The sequence below is a fragment of the Cervus elaphus genome, chromosome 30 (genome assembly GCF_910594005.1).
Source record: "Cervus elaphus chromosome 30, mCerEla1.1, whole genome shotgun sequence".
Lineage (NCBI taxonomy): Eukaryota > Metazoa > Chordata > Mammalia > Artiodactyla > Cervidae > Cervus > Cervus elaphus.
In genome coordinates this window covers 47180265-47203954 of record NC_057844.1, presented here as the reverse complement: position 1 = coordinate 47203954, position 23690 = coordinate 47180265, and the positions used below count along the sequence as shown (strand labels likewise).

The 23690-nt window shown below is 39.6% G+C and overlaps 1 protein-coding gene across 1 annotated transcript; it reads right to left on the bottom strand.

Annotated features, from left to right (window-relative positions):
- Nucleotides 1-19054, bottom strand: KLF5 (Kruppel like factor 5). The gene is made up of 4 exons (XM_043892265.1): nt 18486-19054; nt 15285-16158; nt 14206-14265; nt 1-1800 (listed from the first exon to the last, which is right to left on the bottom strand). The coding sequence occupies exons 1-4, from the start codon at nt 18735-18737 to the stop codon at nt 1622-1624; spliced, it is 1365 nt and encodes a 454-aa protein (XP_043748200.1). The 5' UTR covers nt 18738-19054; the 3' UTR covers nt 1-1621.
- Between the last annotated feature and the right edge of the window lie 4636 nt (nt 19055-23690).

The following is a 23690-nucleotide window of genomic DNA, read 5'->3' as shown; positions in this document are numbered from 1 at the left end:
TCTTTTAGGCACTTTTTATTTTCAAAAAAAAATTGTCGTTTATATATATAAACATTTCATTCTCTCAAAAAATTCTACAACTATACAGCTGTTTGCTCCATTATTTGCATAGGAAATGACCACAATACAAAAATAAGAGGGAAAAAGAAGCAAAACAGCAACCAATTTATGCTTTTCCTGTAAGTATGTTTCCACGTATAAACATTTTGAAGCCTCTTACAAAATATTTACACCATTTGTCATCTATGTACACGTTTTTAAGAGAAACTTTTCTAACAAACAAAACTATAATTTATCAAGTTATGAAAATTTTCTAAAAAAATTTACTATATTACCACAAAATAAATAAAGATAAACAATATTTTAAAAACAAAATTAAATTTTCATTTCAATTAAGACCCCTTTTGGCATTTTGCTTATTTATTCTGCCCTTTGGTTAACAGCATCAGTGTCACATTACTATTTTATATTGCATATATGTAGCACTTACTTCCTTAAGTTTTCAACATGTCATTTATAATTAAAGGCAGACACTGAGTCAGTGTTAACAATAGATTAACTAAACTGCACTGTAATTTAGGTAAAATTACTGTGTCTCACTGTATATTACATGCAAAGTCCACATAAATTGGCATTTAACCAATTGTACTGCACAAGCAAACATCTCAGTATATGAAAACTGCATCATTAATTCAACGTTTCCGTATATGAAAACTGTATCATAAATTCAACATTCCCAAGTGAAAACTACATATTGTCCTTCTTTTCAAAAATGATACTGTTTAGCTTATTGTAAGATGTTTTAACTTTTGAATATTCTATCTTTAAGCTCTTCACAATTCATATAAAATGTAGTTTGTATTTAAAATAAACAATCCGATTTTAATCAGTGCATGAAATCTGCTTTTGAAGTTCATTTGAGTGATTTATTTCTACCTACCACAGAAATGAATTTGGTAAGGTTTTAAGAGGTATCTTACCACAAGTTCTAACTGTAAATGTATTCATGGTTATTTTCAAAAGAATTATTTATGATTTTTCTCCCCAAAAGAATCTTAGAAAACGTGTAATAAACTATAAAGCTGATTTGCATATTTACAAAATTTTGAATAGCAAATATAGGCAACTCATATAAAAAACAAAACAAAACAACACATTTGTTCAATGGCTATTTGTGAATTGCCAGGTATGCTGCGTACCTCTAGAGAATTATCTTGTATTGAAAAAAAACTCCTCTGATGTCAAGCAAAATCTTGACACACAATCCAGCTGTCTTCTTGTGCCCAACGGACTTGTTTGCTAAACACTGTCACATTAAATGGTGGTGCTTTGGGAAAGAACACTGCAAACACACCCTTGCACGCCCAGCCCGCGCTGAGATGGGGCTGCCTGTCTGAGATGAGGGCATCTGCCTGGGTCAAGCCAGCATATAGCAAGCATTCCAGATTCGGACAAGGACCAAACACTTTGGTATTAACACAATGTATTCCCTGTTTTCTCAAATATACAAAATATACATTTCCAGTTTTGTGTTTTCGTTCTCTTTTATATATATATAGAATCAATCGTGTAGTTTAAACTTCTGCCGAGTGGGCTGCGTGGGGCGGGCGGCGCGGGCAGCTCAGTTCTGGTGCCTCTTCATGTGCAGCGCGAGGTGGTCGGAGCGCGAGAAGCTGCGGTTGCACACGCCGCACTGGAAGGGCTTGGCCCCCGTGTGCTTGCGGTAGTGGCGGGTCAGCTCGTCGGAGCGCGCGAACCTCCAGTCGCAGCCTTCCCAGGTGCATTTGTACGGCTTCTCACCTGCGCAACAGACCAAGGAGGCAAGGTGAGCGGGCGGCTGGCAACCCTGGACAAGGCAGGGAGTGTTGTCTGCAGAGGGGTTTCTTTCAAACTCAGGCTCTAGGGAGGAAGGTGTGTGGATTCCTGATGAACTAGAAACTGCTCAGGGCATCTAGCGCAGAGAGTCACTGTTTGGCAGAATAGTCCTTAATTAAGTACTCTGTGTACTGTTGAAGAACGGAAAATGGAAATTTTACAGGGGAGGGGGAGGCGCTAAATTAGGAGTTTGGGTTTAACCCATACAGGAAACTATATATCAAATAGGTAACAAACAAGGATCTGCCGTATAGCACAGGTAACTGTACTCAATATTCTGCAATAACCTACATGGGACAAGAAGCTGAGAAAGAGTAGATCACGTATAAGTGAATCACTTTGCTGAACACCTAAAACATTTGCTAAAACAAAATACTGCAAATCAACTGTACTTCAATTTTTTAAAATTGTCTAAAAATTTCCTTTAAACAATTTTTAAAAATAAATGTGCAGGATGAATCAGTGCTCGTATTTTTATGAGCACTGAGCTGCTCCTGCACATGTAAACCCATGAGATGACTAGACAAGCTTGAGCTCCTTTATTACTACGGTGCCAACCAACCCCAACTGAATCAGTGCAGGACTAATGGCTCTAAGGTGGCCAAGGGAGGAAGACATTCAAGGAGCTGCTCACGTCACCAACTTAATGGACCACAGCTGCGACCCTTTCCTGCAACAAAGTGGTCCTAAAAGTTTCTACATTAGCCACTGTGAAACGCCAGCACATAAGCCAGTTCACTTAACACGTGGCTTTCCAAAAAGGACTAGCTCTTTGAAATTCACTCCAGTACGCATATATTCACATCTTCCCATTTTTCAGACCAAAGCAAAACAACTAGATAAAGATTAAAGCTGAATGGTGTTAAAACTTTATGCGTTTGATATTTAACAATTTCTCAACCAGATCAGGAAGTCTGGTACCAATAACTTAACTGTGGTGTCATGCACATTTAATTTCCCTTTGCAATGCACTGCACCAGAAAGGCTATCAAAATTCATTCCATCAATGATTTGTCAAATGCATATTATATGCCAGGGACTATCCTGAATACTTAGGATAAAACAAAAATGCCTGAACTCATGGAACTTATATATGTAATACATAAAAGCTTCAATTCAATCTTCCTATCTCTCTTCACTTAAATAGTGAATTAACACCTGAGCCACCACCCTACCCCTCTATCTGAGCCACTTCCCCACCCCTCTGCAATCTGTATTCTTCTTAATGTCGTCTAAGGTTTGCTAGTAACCTTTCAAAACTACTCAATATTGACAGCCCAAAAGGATTCTGCCCACAATGACATGCAAAGAAACTCCCAGGTTTGTCAAAGGCCTTTGCTGTTCCTCACCACAGAGCAGCTTCTGACTTCATGCAATTGCCCCACATCATTGTATATTTTTGATGTACAAACAAACTTAATGTCACCTTAAAAAAAAATATGACTTATGATCCCTTCTCCAGGGAATCTTCCCAACCCAGGTCTGCTGCACTGCAAGAAGATTCTTTACCATCTCAACCATGAGGAAAGACATACTATTTATAAGGCAGCCTTAATTCCCAGTTTTAGAATTAATTAATCCTATTTAAGATCGTATATTCCTCTAAATAAACCCCCAGACCAAAGAATCTCTCACTAAGCAATCACTAGTAGTTCCTCCCTCTATTGATGCTTACCTTGGTTATAATTTTCTATGAATTTAAGATGAGAATTTGTGAGGTAAATTTGCATCTTGAAGTACTGCTGGCTTACTGCTGAGTTTTTTTTTAATTGAAGGATAACTGCTTTACAGAATTTTGCTGTTCTGTCAAACCTCAACATGAATCAGCCATAGGTATACGTACACCCCCTCCCCTTTGAACCTCCCTCCCATCTCCCTCCCCATCCCCCACCCCCAGGCTGACACCGGAGCCTGTTTTTTCCTGAGCCCTACAGTAAATACCCACTGGCTATCTATTTTACATATGGTAGTGTAAGTGTCCATGTCACTCTTTTCATACATCTCCCCCTCTCCTCCCCTCTCCCCATGTCCTAAGTCTATTCTCTATGTCTGTTTCTCCATTGTTGCCCTGTAAATAAATTCTTTAGGACCATTTTTCTAGATTCCATATCTACGCGTTAGAATACGGTATTTATCTGTCTCTTCCTGACTCCACTCTGTATAACCACTGAGTTTTATACAGCATTTGAAAACTCTGAAGAGCCAAACTGCTAAATTCTTTAAAATGCTTTCCTCTGCTGGAGAAAAGCCCGCGTTGCTTTGAACACTGGTTACTTAGTACCACAGTGAAATTCAACTACCTTTCTCTGCCTGATTTAACAGGATCATATTCAGGAAGTTGTAAGATTATTCAGCTGAGGCCAAATTTTAAAAGACATTGTCCACATCAACCGAGATTTCCAGTTTGTGGTTAACGTATTTTTGCTGTCCTGATAACCACTGTGACTCCATAAAGGGTCACATAATTCATAACATGACTCCACAACAAAACCCCACAAGGACAGGGACAGAAGGGCCAGAGCCGCCCTCTGAATTCGGTGCCAGTTATTTCCCAGGGGGTTTCTCTTTCAACTCCTGGAGTGAGTGTCCCTGAGCCACCCTGCCCTTCTCCCTCTCCTCTGGCTCCAAACCAACACACAAATACTTTTTGTTTTTAATTCCCTTTTTGGTTCCTATTGCTCCGTTTTTAAAATGCCCATCTCAACTTCCTTAAGTGTTTTTTTTTCCCCCTCTTAGAGTAAATTCAAAGAATTTAAGCTAATACACTTAAACCTTTTAAGTAACCAGAAATAAACCACTTTTCTTTTGCTTATATTCACATATATTTAATACACAGAAATGTCTTAAGGCCAGTAGTAAATGCAGCTATCATTCTTGTCAGTGTAAATCAAACAGAAAAAGTTTTTTTGCACACAAGTGTTTGTTCTTGTTCCCTGTGAAAAATAAATCACCAAAACAAACAGGTTGGCTAAATACTTCACTGTCATTTAACGCGAAGAGAAAGTTATTTCTGATGTCTGAGGCAAGGGAAAAAAAATTCCTAAAGTGCCCCGATTTAAAAAGGAGTCATTCTAGTCTTTTGAATTGAATAATTAAATGGCAAGAAAACTGAATTTTCAAAGTTTACTTAAGAAACAAGGGACACTAGACTCTTTTTGTTCACTATTTTTATTGGCTAGGAAGCAATAAACTGCATCAGTATTTTTAAAAGTTTACTTTACTGATTGGTTGAAAAACGGTAGCCATGAAAGTTTCTAAAACAGTTGGGGTTTTGCTCTCAATTTATACGTATCTATAGAGTATTCAGCCAAGAATACCAGTTTCTGGATGTTAGTCATGGGGCCGGAGCTTTACCACAGAAGCGAGGACAACTGTTCCCCACTTGGGGCAGTTTGTACAGGATCTGTTCAAGTGTCAACACTGCTCAAGTAAAACACTGTAGAGGAAGCTGGTACCCAATTTCTGGCCAAATAAATAGCAGATTCAGGTCTTTCTTCCTCAGCCAGAAACACTATGCATAGTACTTCTGGGAAACCAAACTAACTTCCTTTAAGTTATTTCAACAGGATAGAGCTTTCAAAAGTTTAATTGGATTTTTACAGAATCTCCTTCTAATACCACCAATTTAAAATATTTAGTTAAGCTCTTTCAACATCAACTGTATTTTTAAGTTCTCATACTGTTGTTAATGTGAAACTTTCCAAGGCAAGAAGAAAAAAAAGTGACAAATATGTACAGCACAAAAAACAAGCTTCAGCTTTATCTCAAATAAAGTATATACTTTCTCATATAAAATTACCAGGACTCTTTTACTACAAATCCTTAATCCTTTTATTTTAAAAGGACGGTTAAATATACATGTTGTCCATACTGATGAAGTCAATGTTATGCAAAACCATTACCAGGAGGAGGAGGGAGCAGGTAGACAGACACTGAGTGCATACTCCGAGACTCAGGTACTCATATTTCATTTATCCTCAACAACAGCTCCAAGAGTTAGAAGCAGAACAAGGAGGTCATGTTAGAGAAGCCTGGCCTGCCACTTTTCCTCAATGTTCCAGTTATATCCTCCATTAGCAAACATTGATACAGGCTCTGTGTGAATGATGTAAGGAATGCACAGATATTGTTCACCTCTACATAAAGATTCTAAAGCCTTTTGTCCAGGTCAGTTAACAACTAGCCTAATGGACTCAAAGCAGGCCTTAAATCCCAGACTGTCTGAAGCACAGGACACACCCTGGCTGAGCCAGCGCCCAAGGACACCCAACTTTCAGGACGTGTGGAGTTCTGAGTTGTCCTGTGCTGGGACTGACAATCTCCAAATGTCACCTAATGATGGCTCTCCTTTACCCTAGGCTAAAGGAACCCTAAGCAAAAGAGAAGGGGACTACAGAGGATGAGATGGTTGAATGGCATCACCAACTCAATGGGCATGAGTTTGAGTAGACTCGGAGTTGGTGATGAACAGGGAAGTCTGGCATGGTGCAGTCCATGGGATCGCAAAGAGTTGGATATGACTGAGCAACTGAACTGAAAGGAACATCAATGAGTTAGCAGAATGTGTTTGCTAAGTATCTGAAAAGTCTTTAGTGATGAACTTAAAAATCAGCTATTTTTTTTTCTGTTGAATAGACTGAAAAATGACTTATGAATCTACCACACTAGAATGGGAAGTTTCTCTGCTTGGCTGAACATGTTCAATAGATTCACACTAAGGCCTTTTCCTAGAATGTTCTGCATAGATTCTTCTAACAAAAGAAAAGTATCATAGATGGAAATATTTATCTAATTTATTTTAGGTAACCTTTTTGTTACAACAAATTTTATATCTGGTTTCCTTCCTGATGCTAAAACTAAATCCAATCAATTATATTTGATAGAGGTCAAAAATCAGAATTAAAGTCAACATTTAGTAAAGGAGAGTAATATGTACTAACAATCATAACCTGTACCAGGTGACTTGCAAAATGCAAAGAAAAAGGCTTGGTCTCTGGCCTCAAATAGCTTAACATCCATATTCTATTCTGACTGTTAAAGTGGAATAAATTATTTCAATAGTCAATAGTGTGTTAGTCACTCAGTCGTGTCTGACTCTTTCGTGACCCCATGGCTCCTCGTTCATGGAATTCTCCAGGCAAGATACTGGAGTGGGTTGCCATTCCCTTCTCCAGGGGATCTTCCCAACCCAGGGATGGAACCTGGGTCTCCTGCATTGCAGGCAGATTCTTTACCATCTGAGCCACCAGGGAAGCCCCTCTTAAGCTTAATCCTTAGAATTTGAGTCCTTGATGTGCAAAATGAGCTCTTATCTCAGGAGGAAAATATTTTCATGCAATTCAGTAATCATCAGATCTTTTCCCATCACTAGAGACTTTCTAAAACAGTACGCTGCTGCTGCTAAGTCGCTTCAGTCGTGTCCAACTCTGTGCGACCCCATAGACAGCAGCCCACCAGGATCCCCCGTCCCTGGGATTCTCTAGGCAAGAACACTGGAGTGGGTTGCCATTTCCTTCTCCAATGCATGAAAGTGAAAAGTGAAAGTGAAGTCGCTCAGCCATGTCCAACTCTTTGCAACCCCATGGACTATAGCCTACCAGGCTCCTCCATCCATGGGATTTTCCAGGCAAGAGTACTGGAGTGGGTTGCCATTGCCTTCTCCGTCTAAAACAGTATACATTCTAATAAAAGGTTTTTAAAAAAGAGAAGCATTAATCCCAAGATTAAAGAAACTCATAGGGAAATATTAGATATCTTTAAAAGCACAATGTAAGGTGATTTGAACTCATTAATTCATATTTTTATATATCTTTATCAGTAATTTTATATTAAAATTTTTTACTAAAGGTCACTGCAGTACACCTCCTATACTTGGCAACAGAAGGGCAGGCATTTCATTTCAAAGAAGTATTCGCAAAATGTACCTAATGTACATCCTGGGCTTCCCTGGTAGCTGAGATGGTAAAGAACCCGCCTGTAATGCGGGAGATCTGGATTTGATCCCTGGGTTGGGAAGATCCCCTGGAGAAGGGAATGGCAACCCACTCCAGTATTCTCGCCTGGAGAATTTCATGGACAGAGGAGCCTGGCAGGCTAGAGTCCATGGGGTCGCAAAGAGCCAGACATGACTGAGTGACTTTCACTTCACTTTACCTAATGTTTACTTGATCGAGTATCCCTGTCAATAACCTGCTCAGTTTAAGGAAACTAATTAAAAGGCTGTATTAAGAAATTCCCTTCTTTCTTCTGTGCTTATCTTTAAAACGTGACTCACCTGATTCCTTCCAAAAAACCTATAAAGAATCCAAGAGAAATCATTCCACTTCTCTGTATTTCCATCATCACTTAAATTTGATCTAAATGATTGATCTGTACTGGCACAGATACTGCTGAATGAAGGCTGTATTCTGCCTCTTTACTAGCCATGAAAGTTCCTCAAACACAGAGACTGCCTTCTATTGCCATACCTCCCTATGCACCTTTGGTTAACCACAGTGTCCTGAGGCTGACCAACTTGGGAATTTTCATTCATGAAAAGGCAGGGAGGGAAAAGACAGGAAAGCATCTAAAGGCTACCATACTGTGTCTTTGTTTTTTCCACGTCCTCACCTGCGGCAGGGTTTTCCCTGGTTCCTTCTGCCGAGGACCACTGAGTGTTATCTGACTAAACAAAGAACCATACTTTTAGCCTCTTCAGTAGGACATGCTCTGGATCAGTTTATTATCCATCCTGAAGTTGTACAAGGGTAAATCAACTCTACATAAATGAGTTTTCTTTTCCAGAATTGGACTGGATTTGAGGGAAACCAAGGAACTGTGGAGCTCCTCGTGCTGGTCAAAGACACAGAACAGGGGTCACTCTGTGTCTGACTCTTTGTGACCCCCTGGACTGGAGTCCGCCAGCCTCCTCTGTCCATGAAATTCTCCAGACCAGAATACTGGAGCGGGTGGCCACTCCCTTCTCCAGGGGATCTTCTCAACCCAGGGATCCAACCAGGGTCTCCTGCATTGCAGGCAGATTCTTTACCATCTGAGCCTCAAGGCTTCTGGACAAAAACATCCTCTATCATTGATAGTGTTAATGAAATACCAGTTCCTGATTCTCCTGACAAAAATGACATTCAGATTCACTTTCTTGTAACAAGAACCCAAAGTAGAATTTTTAAACAGTAAAGTCTCGGTGAAATATTTTACCTTTTTTAACCAAAATAGAAAAATTCTATATTTTCATTTTTCTAGTACTGAATGAGTCCTGATTATCCTTTCCTTAAATTTGCACTTAACCTGGTCATCTTGACCTGGAGATTCTTCCCAGCTCTAAAAGGTGTGCATTTATACAGTAGTCACAGGTATATTCTTCTGCCTGGATGTTTTTTAATGAAAGTTACCTATGGGGCACTTCTAAAACAGCAACTCACCTTAATCAGAGTTGTAAGAGATTCTTGGATATAAATAATACAGGCTGACAGAATAGGAATGCTGCTACAGAGATACTTGCTAAACTAGGACATTACTTTGTTTCTAATCTTTCACCTGAAAAGATGTAGGTCATCAAGTAAACAGCTACTACATTCTTTAAAACTAAAAATATCTGCCAAAGTAAAAACTTTTGGTGATTAAAATATTTTACTTTTAAAAACATTACGCTCCTCTATCTTCACAGCTAATTGTTTCTATCTCAACTTCTGCTATTCTATTTAGTCCATTTACAACTATCTTCTCCCACTAATCTATAAAAAGAAAAGGGAAGAAGAGATTCTCTTTGGATTCTCGAAAAAGTCAAAAACGTTTGCTTAATCAAATTATACTTCTTAACCTTCCACATGCTTTATCATCTCAAAACAATGTTTAATCAATTTCCTATGTAAATGTAAATGTTTTTCAGATGAAAGATCAAGTCCCAGAAGCAAAGTTAAACCTTTCCCATGAGTCATTAAGAAGAAGAAATTGTTTCTAAGCTTCTATGCTCATAAATACCTTTTCCAGGCATCTAAACCAGTGACTCTTAGAGCCACTGTTGTTTTTTTTTTTAATGTTATCTTGAACTTGTCAATATAGAAAAATAAATTTCAAAGCTGCAAACAAAGTAACTTAAGAATGTCTAACTGGTAACACATAACAGGCTAAATTGGATACTTTTTCCTGCAGTTTTCAAATATAAACTCAAAAAAATTAGTGAGTACTAATTTCATCCTGCAAAATTTTTTCACCTCTACCAACAATGATCTCTAGATCCAAACTGCATGATCTCCACTAAGGCTATATACATATATATGGAGACATATATGTGTGCACACATGTATCTAAAATCTTATTCTGATTTTAACTCTAAAATCATTTTTTAAGGAAATGAATTCCTTTCTATATTTTTTAAAATGTTTTACCACTTCCCACAGTTCCACAAAAAAAAGGAATAATTCATGTTCAGAACATTTTGAATGTTTTCTATTTGTGGGGAAGTGCTGCAAATAAAAATACCTTCATTATCAACATGGCCAGTATTTTAAAACAAAAATCTATACCTAAGACATTCAATGGATAGTAAGTGTAGAGCAAGGAACTAAATAGGAATTTATACCTAGGGATTTTTTAGTATACAAAATGAAACTAAAATCAACTGAGCAATAAATCTCTAGCAGAGATTATGTATTTTGAAGTACACACATTAATATAAATGTCATTAGAAAAGTGTTCTACCCAGGAAGTGAGACGGCAGGTGGGAATTTAGCCCCTTTACAAGTAGTCTTGGGCTAGAAATCTTTCCAAGGCTTACTGTGAAATTCTTTCTTAAACAAGGAATCCCAAATACAGCTGTAAGATTCTAACAGGACAGTGCTTCACCCAAGGTCCACTTCATGTTGTTACGTTATTTGTATGTTTCCATTTTTTGGGGGGGAGGGGTGCTTCCAATTGTCCTTCTCTTGTTAATCCGTGGCAGTCATTCTGGGATCATGCAGTCCCCATGTAGCAACCTGGGCAGAGTCTGGATCCAAGGGCTCCTGACCCTGCCGCCCAATGTGTGCCGCTCAGACTATGAACAACTGCTCACCTTCGGCCCTGCTCCAGAGAGCTGACAGATGACCACAAAACCTTACCATCCCCTCTTTTCCCAACTGCTTTACCATATACTCCAGGGTTAAGTGCACAGCCACACATGTGACTAAAACTGCTCAGATTTCAAACATCTGTATTCAGAGTGCACTGTTTGCTTTTTCAGAACTCTTTCTTTAGAAAGTAAGTACTTTTTACTAAAGTGTAAACACAATTTTCAAAGAAATTTCCACACTCAATGTAAAAGCCACATTTCAACTCATGGCATACCAAGAAACAAGGATCGGGTGACAAATGTTTCCAATTTCTTTTTAAAATGCTGTTAAAAGGACAAATATTTTTATTTGGAAATATATACTTCTTGACACTGTTGCCTAAGTAGCCATACTTATTTCTAATCAGAGGCACGGCATATAAATATATATATATGCTAGAAGTAACACAAAAACACTTCCACACAGGTAATAAGGATATCCCTATAGGCCAATAAATATGCTATCACATATATATAAAAGACACAGCATGGTCTTTACAATTTTTTCCCTAGAATAGAGGCAACATCAATTTCAGGTATTTTGTCTAACCATATAGAGCTTTGTATTATTTTTGTATATTCTTTCTGAATAAAGAAATCAAAATGTATAAACTTAGAAAAACTTGAATGCTAGAAGACTTCTAACTGCTATTTTCTACTCTTTCATCTCGAATTTTTTAAAAAATCATCTTGTTTCAGAAAGACTATGTCCTTAACGTTCGGTTTACAAGTCAAGAAGCATTTGCCATCTAAAATCCAGAATAAGCAATTAAACAGAACTCAGGTGTAGGTTGCTTTAGTTGCTTAAAACATTTTAAAAACGTAAGGTAACTTGACATTTTAAAGCAATTACAATTATTTTCTAAAGAAGTCCTAGGGTCCTGCACATTCTGCCTATAGTGGCAATCATTAAAAAGTTTTTATATCAAAAATACAATATCAACATTCCCATATAAATTTTTAAAGTCCTCTAACAAAAAAAGCTAATTACATGAGAGAAGTTATTTAGAAATACCTGGGCCTTTAAAGGAAGAAGGAAAAAAAAAAACACTTCGCTAGCTTCAGATACATTCATTAAAAAACGACAGGGTGGGGAGGATGCAATGAGAGCGCACAGGTAATTTTCAAAGGCATTGTGTAGAAACTAAAAATGAGGAGAAAACAACCTCAATGCTCTATGATTACCCAAGAACGGGTTTAGCCAGATGAACAAGTCTGCCACAAACCCTCCTCGAGGCATCTGAAAGGCTATCAAACAAAACTTTATTAAACTGGATTACGGGGTCTCACTCATCAGATGTCAATGGACACACATTTATGATCAGGCGAAAAAGTCGATGCATGGGATTCAAACTAGGCCTACATCTTTTTAGTTGGTTTCTATCTTTTTTAGTATGAGCGTCATTAAGACAACCCACTATTAAATTTCCCTGCCAGCAGGTCAAGTTCCAGAAGCCCAGGTATAAGCATTCAGAGCACTAACCCCTGCCAGGGGTTGCAAGGCGATTTAGATATGCCCTGACTACATCCCGGCAATAAGCAGTTGATTGCATCGATATATGGAATCACGCTCCTCCTTTATTAGGAGACTTTAACCTCAGGAGAAACACTGTTTCCTCCTTCCTATCTCCCATTTCAAGGACTTTCAAAGGAGAAAGGACAAGAGCTCCAAAGTTCTGAAGTTATTTCCTCTCCTCAATCATAATTCAGGTAAAAACCCATTTTCAATGTTTCTTCCTAAATATATAACATATATTCTATAAAAGCATTGTTTAGTATTTCTATAGAGACTGTTTTCATGGTTTTGTCATTTGTATGCTGAAAACTTCAGATTGAGTTTACATGCTTAATGGATATTTAAGTATAAATATAACTTTTACTTTGGGATTCGGAGATAGCCTTTTTGTCTCTACCTAAAAACTTCAGGTTGAAACAACCCACTGGTTTCACTGATAAATACAGATGTCTTTTCTTTAAAAGCAATTTCTCAGAAAGCCCTGGAATCTACCACATTGTCGCCAACACTATTTAGATTTTAAGTAGCGTTTATCACTGGAATATCAAGCAATACTTCCCAATGCGCATATGAAATGTCTGCAGCCATGTTCCTCTTTGAGCTCTATCTCAGCACTGACCTTTGCTCAAAGGCTTTTACTTTTTAATGCAGCAGTTAGAGATAACTACTTCATTTATCAAAACTCAATTTCCATAGTAACATCTAGCCTGGGGAGATTCAAGTCCTCACACTAATCCAGCAGCCCATTCAAAGGAACTGTTGAATACTTTGGTTTCCATAGCAATGATGGAATAAAACATTTTGCTAGGTCATTGCTTTTATTAGCAAACTTATTCTCTGAACTTTAGGTTAAAGCTGCATTTACGGAGAGGAAAAAAAACACAATCACTTTGTATAGGTTCTTTCCTTTAGGCCTATCCTTTTAAGAAAATCACTAATGGTAACCACCCATAGTTTTAAAAATACTTTGGAGATTTTTACAGCTTGCCACCACCTAATTTCATCCTCAAATAAGTTCTGATATAAAGTTTTGAAATTAAAAAGCATTTTAAAATGAGTGTATAGATCTGACAAAAGTTTTTATAAAATTATAGGGGTTAAATATTTTAAACACGGATGAGATATTAGCTGGAATAAAGTCTCTCCCATGTACAATATGGACTGGCGTAGAATGTAAAATAGCTTTTAAACCACGACCCTAGTTTTGCCTGATTTTAGTATTTTTCAATTTCCAGCCCACCTTTTCCCAGCAGGGAAAACATGCTAAACACAGATATTTTAGGCTCAAGGTGAAATTAAGATAATTTATTAAGCAATTACACTTTACCTGCTAAATGGAAAAGGCTTTAGTGTTTGATGTAGTTTTATAGAAGCCAGCTGATCTGTTACGGAGGGAGAAAATGAGTTACATTTTTTTCCTTCAAGATAGGAATAGCAGTGCCATTAAAGTTTTAAAATCCATTAGTAAACATCGTTGTTTATGTTTGGGAGCAATTAATTCTATGTGAGGTGACAGGGCAAGGCCTTAATGAGGGAACATCAGCCTTCCTGGAACCAAACTTTTTCACTGAACTGAATTTTCAGCCAAGGCAGTGCTGAAAAAGGTAAGCCATTAAAAAATAAAAGTTGACAGAAGAAAGAAGAGATCAAACACGTGCTGGCTTTTAAAAGGATGAATACCACTTATACTATTTACACAACTCACAGAATTAACAAGAAAATTACATACCAGTATGAGTCCTCAGGTGAGCTTTTAAATGAGAAGACTTTGTATAAACTTTTGTGCAGCCTGAAATAAAGGAGAAGAACAGCGTGTCATTCTGGAGATCCTTTTGAAATCTTTACATCTGATGATTCAGTGTTTAAAATCGGGCTTTAAAGATGAAATCTCTCATGCAAGGAGATATTTGAAGCTTCAGTTTTAAGAGATGTTTTTAAGCATACTCCCCTATTACCTGATTAAAGGTATAAAGTGATTTGCTTTATGTTTCACTTTAGCAAGAAAGAGAGCAGACAATCAAGCCAAACTACAAATGGGAAATCTATGTTTATACCAGTAGGTGCTTTATACTAGTAACACATACCTCGGTGATTTAAAAAATTTTAATGGCTCTAGAGCTGACAATGTTAAACCATTATCCAAGATGACTGCAATTTTCTGTACTCCCACATTTCTTGTTTTTTCATTTAGTATGTCATGTCATATCATGTACCAGAGTCAATAAATTATACCCTGTATTAATCATAAACTAGCTTATGCCAGCAACTTGTAGATATATTCATCACCGTCATCAATTTATACTTTGGGCCACATACCTCATTCAAGAAAGAGCATATGCTCACATGCTATCAGAACCAACCTTGAAATCTATTCTGTAGAGGGTCTTGTCTTGTACCAACCCACTCTTCATTACCACCCCTTCTTTTCCCCTGTGTTACTTAAGCAATCCCTTTCCAGGGTACTTAATTTAGAATTAAGAAGTCCAATTTACATTGCCACAGTAAACTAAGTGAGCAAGACTCTCATGTATTTAACATTAAAAAGAAAAGAGTTCAGTACCTTTTTTTTGCCCCGTAATATTCCAAACTGGTTTTTTTTTTTTTAATACATCAAATAAGCACAAAGTAACTAAATGGTTACTTGGGTAAGGCCCTGGAGACTGGGATGCGACAAGAGCAGAGTAGGTGAATTTTTTTTAACTGTCAACCACTACTCTCCCACGTAAAGTTGGAATGAGAGGTGGAAAATGGCACACACGAACACACTAAACACACACACTGATTCTTTAACCAGGTAGGATCACATACCCGGGTAATCGCAGTAGTGTATGCGTCGTTTCTCCAAATCGGGGTTACTCCTTCTGTTGTATCTGACAGGCTGGATGTTTTGCGAAGTAACTGGCAGGGTGGCAGGTAAATTTGGATTATGAATTGCCAGTTTAGAAGCAATGGTAGCAGCATAGGATGGAGGTGGGGTTAAATTCTGAAGCATCTCTGCTTGTCTATCTGGACTTCCAGGCTCTGAGCTTGGTGGTGATGGGGGGAAGTAAGTGGCCTGCTGGGGAAGAAACTGACTTGGCATGGTGTATGTGCAAGGGGGCATGCTCTGGAATTGCTTCATGGCGGTCGGCGGGACGGCGGAGGTGTGGGTGTTAAGGCCTGCCATGGCGGCCGACATTGAAACGTTAAGAGTGTCCATCACTGCTGTCTGGTTGGTAGAACTGGGCATATCTAGATCCGGTGTATTCAGGAGCTGATACAGATGGCCCTGCTGGGGAGGGACAGAGAGATGAAGGTCTGGTGTAGGAAGTTCTTGTTTGATGAAAATATTGTTCACCTCTGGAGCTGCGGTCTGGTGGGAGCTGAATATGCTGGTGAACTCGGGGAGGGCCTGGGTTGGGGCCGGAGGAGGGGCGGTCGTCTCACTCTGGTGGCTGAAAATGGTAACAGGTTCTGTCTTGATGTGTGTTACGCACGGTCTCTGGGATTTGTAGAGGCCAGTTCTCAGGTGAGTGATGTCAGGGAGGAAGACGTTCATGTTGATACTGTAGGGTAACCCTTCACTGTCAGTGAAGAACTGGTCTACGACTGAGGCACTGTCTCGTCTATACTTTTTATGTTCTGGAATTATAGAAACTGGAGGAAGCTGAGGTGTCAGGTACTTCTCCATTTCACATCTTGTCTAAAAAAGAAGAGATAAAAACATGTATAATCCACCCAATTCATCATCCCGGGAAGAACAAACTGTGCTTACTAAAAATTCCCCCAACAATCTCTATGAAAAGTACCAAGGCAAACTCCTCTAAGTGTGCCTTATATAAACATATCAGGTTTATTTGTCAACTGTGTAACAAATGGTTCATCAAAAACCTTACGAAACTGTTTATAACAAGTGTTTGGAAAAATCGCCGCCAGTCAGCCCCAGACAAAAAGTGAAAGAGACAAATCAAGAAGAAAAAGGAAGCAAAGAGAAAAAAATGTTCCTTTCTGACGCAATAATTAAGTATACTTTATCATCACTCATATACAAGCAGGATTCTCTGCTCCATTACAACTGAAAATACAGTATTGTAATAAGGCCAAATTATCTGTCTTATTCATGTCATATAGGTAAATCCAGTGGTTGAAAAGGAAAAAAACAACCCTCAGTAAACCTTTATGGTTAAGGTTAATATTGCAAAATTTCTCTTTTTTTTGCTTGGGTAGATATTGCTGAAATAGCTAATATAAAACATATTCTTTGTCTATTTAAGTGCCTTTTCCAGTCTACAGTTCAATGGAAACCTAAATACAATGTTTTGAGCAAAACACAGTATCCACTGAGAGAACAAACCAACTTCTCCACCAGTTTGATCTAAATGTTGATTTTAATCAGCAGATTCTGTAATTGGTTAATAAGATAATGAAATGTTCCTATTCATATCCCTATCTAAAACAGATCTTTAATTACCTAGGGGAAAACCATTCCTTTGGTAGAGTGGTGCTAAGGGGCCGTGGGTGGAGAGAGGCTGCTAGTAGCCAGCACAGTCATCAGCCAAACATTTATCGTGTCCTCAGTGGGCCAAGGCTCCATTCCCCCTCACTCTGTAAAAAGCTCAGTCATCCCTTATCCCCCTGTGTCTTCTAAGCAGCAAACTGACAAATGCCCACATGGTTTTAAAAGGGTGATTTTTCCTCTTTAGGACACAGTCCAGCTTGTAACTGGTCTCCCTCAGTCTTTTGCAGCTATCATCTTTCCTGGTATATATAACACAAACTTCTAGAATTTTTAGCACTGAAAGGAAATTTCAACAGAAACACACACATACGAAACAACACCCCCAACTAGATGCTCACAGAACTATTAACCGTGGCATTTTAACAAGTGAATAACACAGTCTTTTTTTTTTTTTTTTCGCTACTACTTAATTTCAGCTATCAGACCCCGAGATCATTTCGTGTGGATATAGACTCGGGTTTCCCGCAAAGATACGATTTAAAAATAAAAACGCGCTGGTCTTGTGAGTCACATCTCTGACAAATTCCACTGCCTCTGCACAGCACGGTGACATTCGCAGACCCCCGGAGCAGGAGTTGGGTATAGCAAATACACAGTATACCAAGGGGCTATTAAATGAAGCGTCTTGAAATAAACCGAACTAAACCCTTTCGTGCGCTTTGCTCCCATGGTGGTTAGTGGTTTCTGATTTTAGCTCTTCCAGCTGTTTGCATGTGGGTATGTTTCCAATTTTTTTTTTTTTTCCCTGGGACAGGCTAAAAGTCCCGGGAAGTTTTTTCTGGGCTATATGACTCCCTGCGTGGGCGAAAGAAACAGGCGGTTGCTCTAATTCGGCTGCCGGGCAAGTGTAAAAGCCAACTGCCAGCTTTCAACGCGGCTCCGGGAGGAAATTTACGCGCAGATGAAGAAAACAACACCTCCCGGTCCTTCTTTTTTTCTTTCTTTCTTTTCTAAGAAAAAATAAGCGCTCCAACACCACCTTAGCTTTTCTAACTCCCGTTTCCCAAAGGAGCCCTACGATCGCGTCTAAAGCAGGTTGCACCAAGCGATATAAAACTAGCACCCCGAGGGGCCTCCCTCCAGCACCCCCCCCCACCCCGATTTGCGTTCCCACTGAACCCGGGACGCCGTGGGTCGGGACAGCGGGTGACCTCCAAGGCCAGGGCAGCGGGAGGAGGCGGATTTAGGGGACACACGGAATCGAGGGCCGGCGTAAGGAACGAGCTTTCATCCCCCAAATGGCAGAAAAACAACTAAGGTGCGCGTGAGCACCAGTTCCCTCCTGAACCTTTCCCGGAAAGAGCTGCCAGGGCAGACTCCCCACAGACTCACTCCTTCGGGTGCCCCCACCAGGCCAGGAGGGCAGGGCGGGGCTGCCCCCCAGCCCTGGGCCGCGGTGCGCCCCGACGCGCGCCCCAGCCTGGAGCGGCCCCTGTCGCCCGCGCGCCGCAGCGGCGGGACACGCCCGAGGCCTGGGAGGGAGGCGGAGGGAGGGGAGCGGCTCTTCCTACCTGGACCAGCTCCTCGGCGGGCAGCCGCGGGCCCGCGGCGGGCGGCGGCGCCGGCTGTGGCGGCGCGGGCTGCGCCTGCGGGTGGTGGTGCGGGTGCTTCAGCTCGTCGCCGGGGAAGAGCGCCGCGTCGCGGGCCGGGTTCGCGGCGCCCAGCACGGGCTTGAGCTGCGCGAACACGGGCTCGTCCTGAGGGGCCGGCGTCTGGGGCACGGGTCCCAGGCGGGCGCTCATGGTCAGCACCCGCGTAGCCATGGGCACTCGGGGGTGGGGGTTGGGGGCGGTTCCGGGCGCGGGGCGCGAGTCGAGCGCGCTTCCCACGTCGCCCACGCTGCTCGGGTCGGCGAGCTTGGCTCCGGACGGACCCCTCAGCTCACAAGCAGGCGCGGTTTTCAAAGGCGCGCACGAAAAGCCAAACTCTCTTCCGCTCCGCCACGCGTAAACGCCGACGTCCACCCGGCGACCACTTTCTCCCGCCCCGCCCCACCGCGTTCCCCAGCTCCCCGGAGTCCGCTCCCGCCACTGCCTGTCTCCGCGAGCGAGCTGCTAGCGCGCGTACCTGCCCCGCGACTACTGACACTTGACGCCCGCCTCTATTTTACCCAACTCCAGGGAGGCGGGGCCAGCCGGCCAGACTGGCAGCACTCCGACGAATCGCGGGGCCCCGAAGCTGGCCGGGCCTGAGCCGCTGGCCTATGAAAAGGGAGAAGCTCGGTCAGAGCCCCGCCTCCGCCTGGCGGACCGCACCCCTTTCGGGCCACGAGCTTCGCGCGCAGGGCGGCCGCGCAGTTTGTACACAACCTCTCTGACAGATTGGGCTGGCGGAGACGGGGGCGGAGGGAAAAAGAGAAGCGAGTGGAATCTGGGGAAGAGAGGGAATTCGGGTGGAGACGTGGAGGGAGATCTCTTCGGACTGTTCTCTGCCAGGATTAGCGAGAAAAAGAGTTTTGCACGCCTTAGGTGTTGTGCAAGGACCTGAAACTCGCAAGTTGAAACCTAGAAGGCAGCTAGGTGGAGGCGCTAAGGTTTTGGAGAGTTTTGTTTAATAAGCGTGTATTTTTAAATATACAAAATGTACTTTTCTTTAGCGCAAAACTAGGGGCGATGTGATAAACACTTAAAAACAGCTCTTGTCTCTGTGTATCTTTAGCAGTGAATAAATCCCTTCAGCAGAGCAAATTTGGAATGTCCTGAATAAAAGGTTTAATGGCAGGTATTTTTTTTTAAGTCCTTACATAAAAGCTTGTTTTTTTCCCCTTGCAGTATTTAAATGGGCAGGAGAAGTTTTCACACACATTTCAACCTCGTATCTGGGTATGGAGAGGAGGGAGATGGGGCACATGAATTTTCAAGTTTTTAATATTTACACTGTTGATTCTAGCCAAAGCATGCAATCTAATTTAAGCACCAACGACTAGATGAAATGTATTTAAATAGACATTACATCTTTGACTTATTTTTGCTACCACTGTGTGTTCAAAAAGTGGAGTTTAATGTTTGCAAAACAGAAACGTAGCACATTTACCTTACACCGTGGCACCTACTCCTACGAAAAGACAACCAAAGAAAGTCACAAACGTTAGACACGCAGCAGCTCTGAAAACTGGGAATCCAAACTTATCGGAAAGTAAGAGCGAAAATATTTCACTGTCCATTTACTGTGTTATAGTGGGAAGGTGAATTTTGCCAGCAATCACCTACGGAAACCACTTTCCTTAATCCTTAATGTTCTTATACATGATTTTTATCTGGCTTATTGGGAAGCCTTAACACTACACTGCAATAAAAATGCCTGGAATATTACTACATATGTACATATGTTGACATTTTTACATCTACATCATCACTTCATGGTAAAGCAGCTTTTACAAAAAAAAGTGTTCTTAGGAAAATGTTCTCACAGAGTGAATCTATCAAAAGATATGGATCTCTTTTCAGTGTGTGGATTTAAAAAATTAACATACACATAAAGTGTTATAGGTGTTTATCATTAGAAAACATAAAATTATGCTGTAAAATATGTTTTCTCCTTTTCATTCTGTTTTTATTAAAGATTCATTTTTATAGCTGTGATCACTGTTTTCAGAGAATGGTTGATGACTATTTTCATGCTACCAAAGGATTATTTAATGTGTTTTGGCAAATTTTTTCCAAGCAAACAATCCCACACTATCCACCTTCATCTTTAAAAAGTTGCCCTGGGAAAAAAAAAAAAACTTGCCCTGATTTTCTCTAATACTGAATCCAATTAGGTAATTAAATAATTTAGAAACAGATTATAGAATTGTTATGGGATTTAATATAACTTAAAAAAAAATTGAACCTTGAAAGATTTTTAGTGGTTAATACTACTGACATGATCAAATCCGTGTCATATAGATAACTCTTAATAGAACTTTTATATTCTTTTTAACTTTAAACCTAAATCTAACTTACATTTAATACAAATTGGCATCTATTTATATTTCAATTTGCTTTTAAGCCTATCTAGACCTTTCCTTTTATCTCTCTCTTTTGTTGTTGTTGTTGTTTTTCACCACAGTGTCAGTGGCCTGTTATTTCGACCTAAGCTTTCACTGCAATAAAATCCAGTTATTTTACTGGAAATGTTTCTATATTTCACACCAATTTTTGACATGTCCTCATTTGCAAAAGTGTTTCCAATGCAAAAAAAAAAAAAAAAAAAAGCCTATTTGATAAACTTTTAATACAATATATTTATAGTCCTTTAAATTTTTTTTCTTATTTCCGATTTTCTTAATGAATATAGATATGAACCTAGCTATGGTTGGGCTCGAAACATATAGCAGAAAAGCTGAATACAATCTTTTTTGCTCAAACACAGTAGCATTTATTTAAATTTCATCTCTGACAGAAGGATTCATGAAATAGGGCTGCCACTTTTAAGTAATGGTTTCTCTGAAATACCCAGCTCTGCAAGCTCACAGAAAATAACTAGCTTAGCACTGTACAATAGTACGGAAATTGGAAAGTAATCTTTTCAGAGACATTTGCTATGCGGTTCTGAACGTATAAAAGACATGTTCAACCAAGCTTACTTGCTGTTGCTGTGAACACAAATGATCTAGCAGCAAACCTGCTTCTTCGACTTAACCAAAAGGGTTAAAACTCGATAAATATTTTTCAAATGTTTCAGGTTCTGCATTGGCGTGAAGCCAGACAGTGTGAATGGACAGATCCTCAATTACTTTGAACTTTCTAGTTCTTTGCATTCTTTCCTGCTTAGTAGTGCTGTACCATTAGGGAAGATAGGAGAAAACAAAAAACAAATGTCAGGTTTCAAAAATCAATTAGTGGCCTGGCAGCGGGTGTTTAACTTAACTGTTCCAAAACAGAGAATTTAGAGGGAAAGAAAGAGAAAAAGTTGAGTAGTCAAGTTAGGTAGGAGGGTAAGCATAGAAGCAGTGTGCATGCTTAAGTCCTTAGTCACTGGGCAACACAGATTTAGTCTTAGAATAAACCCTAAGTGTCACTATCTTTACGGGAATAAATATGCCTGAATGTGTGGGGGTTGAGCAGGCAGTCAGCTGTGGGGGAGGGGGAGATTTGAAGGAGGCAGTGGGGAAAAAAAAATTGATAAATAGCTTCTGAATGATGAGATGAAAGAAATATGAAACTATCACTAGGGTAGGGTTCACAGGAAGACACGGCAAAAGAAATATCTGTATTCAGTTGTTTGGCCAAAACCTCAGGGAGAACTTGAAATTAAAGGATCTTATTTTTGACACTTGATTCACTTTAGAAACTATTGATGGAATATTGCATTTCAGTAAAATGAGTGAAATTTCTGAGTGATACTGAGCATGATACAGAAAAAGCATAACAAAGAATAAAAATCTTTTTTTTTTTTTATAAGGGAGTAAATTTCTCCTCCAGGGTAGGATTATTCAATTTAAAGTGACTTTTCTTGATAATCATTGACTGTCCGCCTAGGATTAGAATCTGTATCAGTAGAAACTAAGATATAACTATTGTCCTATATTTCACATTTTTAATCATTTCATTAATGGCAACTGCTTGAAGCCACACATAAAAAAAAAATGTCATTGAGAAAAGAACACAATAAACAGAAGATTCAAATGAGATTTAGAAGATTCAAAATTCAAACTGTTTTTACTGAAAAAACTAAGACACCTGAGAAAAGATATCCATTCCTTTTGTGATGAAACTATATGTAATTTAAATATGATTATATATTTCTTTTTGTATAAAAAATAGTCTTAAGAAAAACACTTCATATTATATTTTTTTTACTATCTCAATCCCAGTTCTTAAGAAATTAAATTTTATATTTAAATTTGGATTTAAATGTGTTCTTCCTGAAATATTTCATAAAACTCTCAATGTGCACTTATTCCTAAATGTACTATAATTTATCCTATTTTTCAAACTCTAGTAATAGGAAAAAAAAACAATATTTTACCTTTTAGGGGCACTGGGATTGCTTTTTCCACCTTGTGAGTATAATAGGCAGACAAATGTAAACGCCTTGAACCAAGTTACAGGCCAGGCATACTGTAGCTTAAACTGTACAGTATATGAATTCTGACTTGAAACATGATAGGAAAGGTCAAGAGAAAAGTCCTGAACTGAAGTTGTCACGCCAGACAATCTTAGAACATTAAGGAGGCCGCATCACCAGCATCACAATGAGAGCTGTTTTGAGCCAATTGCTATTCATGTGATGCCAAAGCCCTCATGGTCCTAGGCTATGAGGCACTCGTAATGCGTGTTCAAGAAAATACCCCTTTGGAGGTTCATTTGTGAATGAAATGTGTAAAAGGATGGTGCTAAGGCCAGTGCAGACTCTTCATGCCTTCACGTCTATCCACTGGTGACGGTTAGGTAAACTAGAGTAACTTCTGAAGAGCACAACTGGACAATAAGTTGAAGAAGGCTAAAATGTAAACAACATTTAAAACAATAGATAATACCCCCTCTAGGAAATATATTACACATTGGAAAGACCTCAGGTTGCCCAACTATAGTAGAGTAGTTCAATAGTATATCCATATAGTGGCTACTGTTCTGCTACCCAAAATCATATTATTAAAGGATATTTAGTCACATGGAAAAATACTCATGATATGTTAAGTAAAAAAAAAAGTTAAGAAGTCTTTATAAACACACACCCAAAGATGAAAGGAAAATACAAAACATGGATGCATTTTGGTGGCTCTCATCGGA

Coding starts and splice junctions, on each gene's coding strand:
- KLF5 (XM_043892265.1), bottom strand. CDS start 18,737: ATGGCTACGCGGGTGCTGACCATGAGCGCCCGCCTGGGACCCGTGCCC. Junction 16,159..18,485: donor CCGCCGAGGAGCTGGTCCAG/GTAGGAAGAGCC, acceptor CTTCTTTTTTAG/ACAAGATGTGAAATGGAGAA. Junction 14,266..15,284: donor ACACTACTGCGATTACCCGG/GTATGTGATCCT, acceptor CCTTTATTTCAG/GCTGCACAAAAGTTTATACA.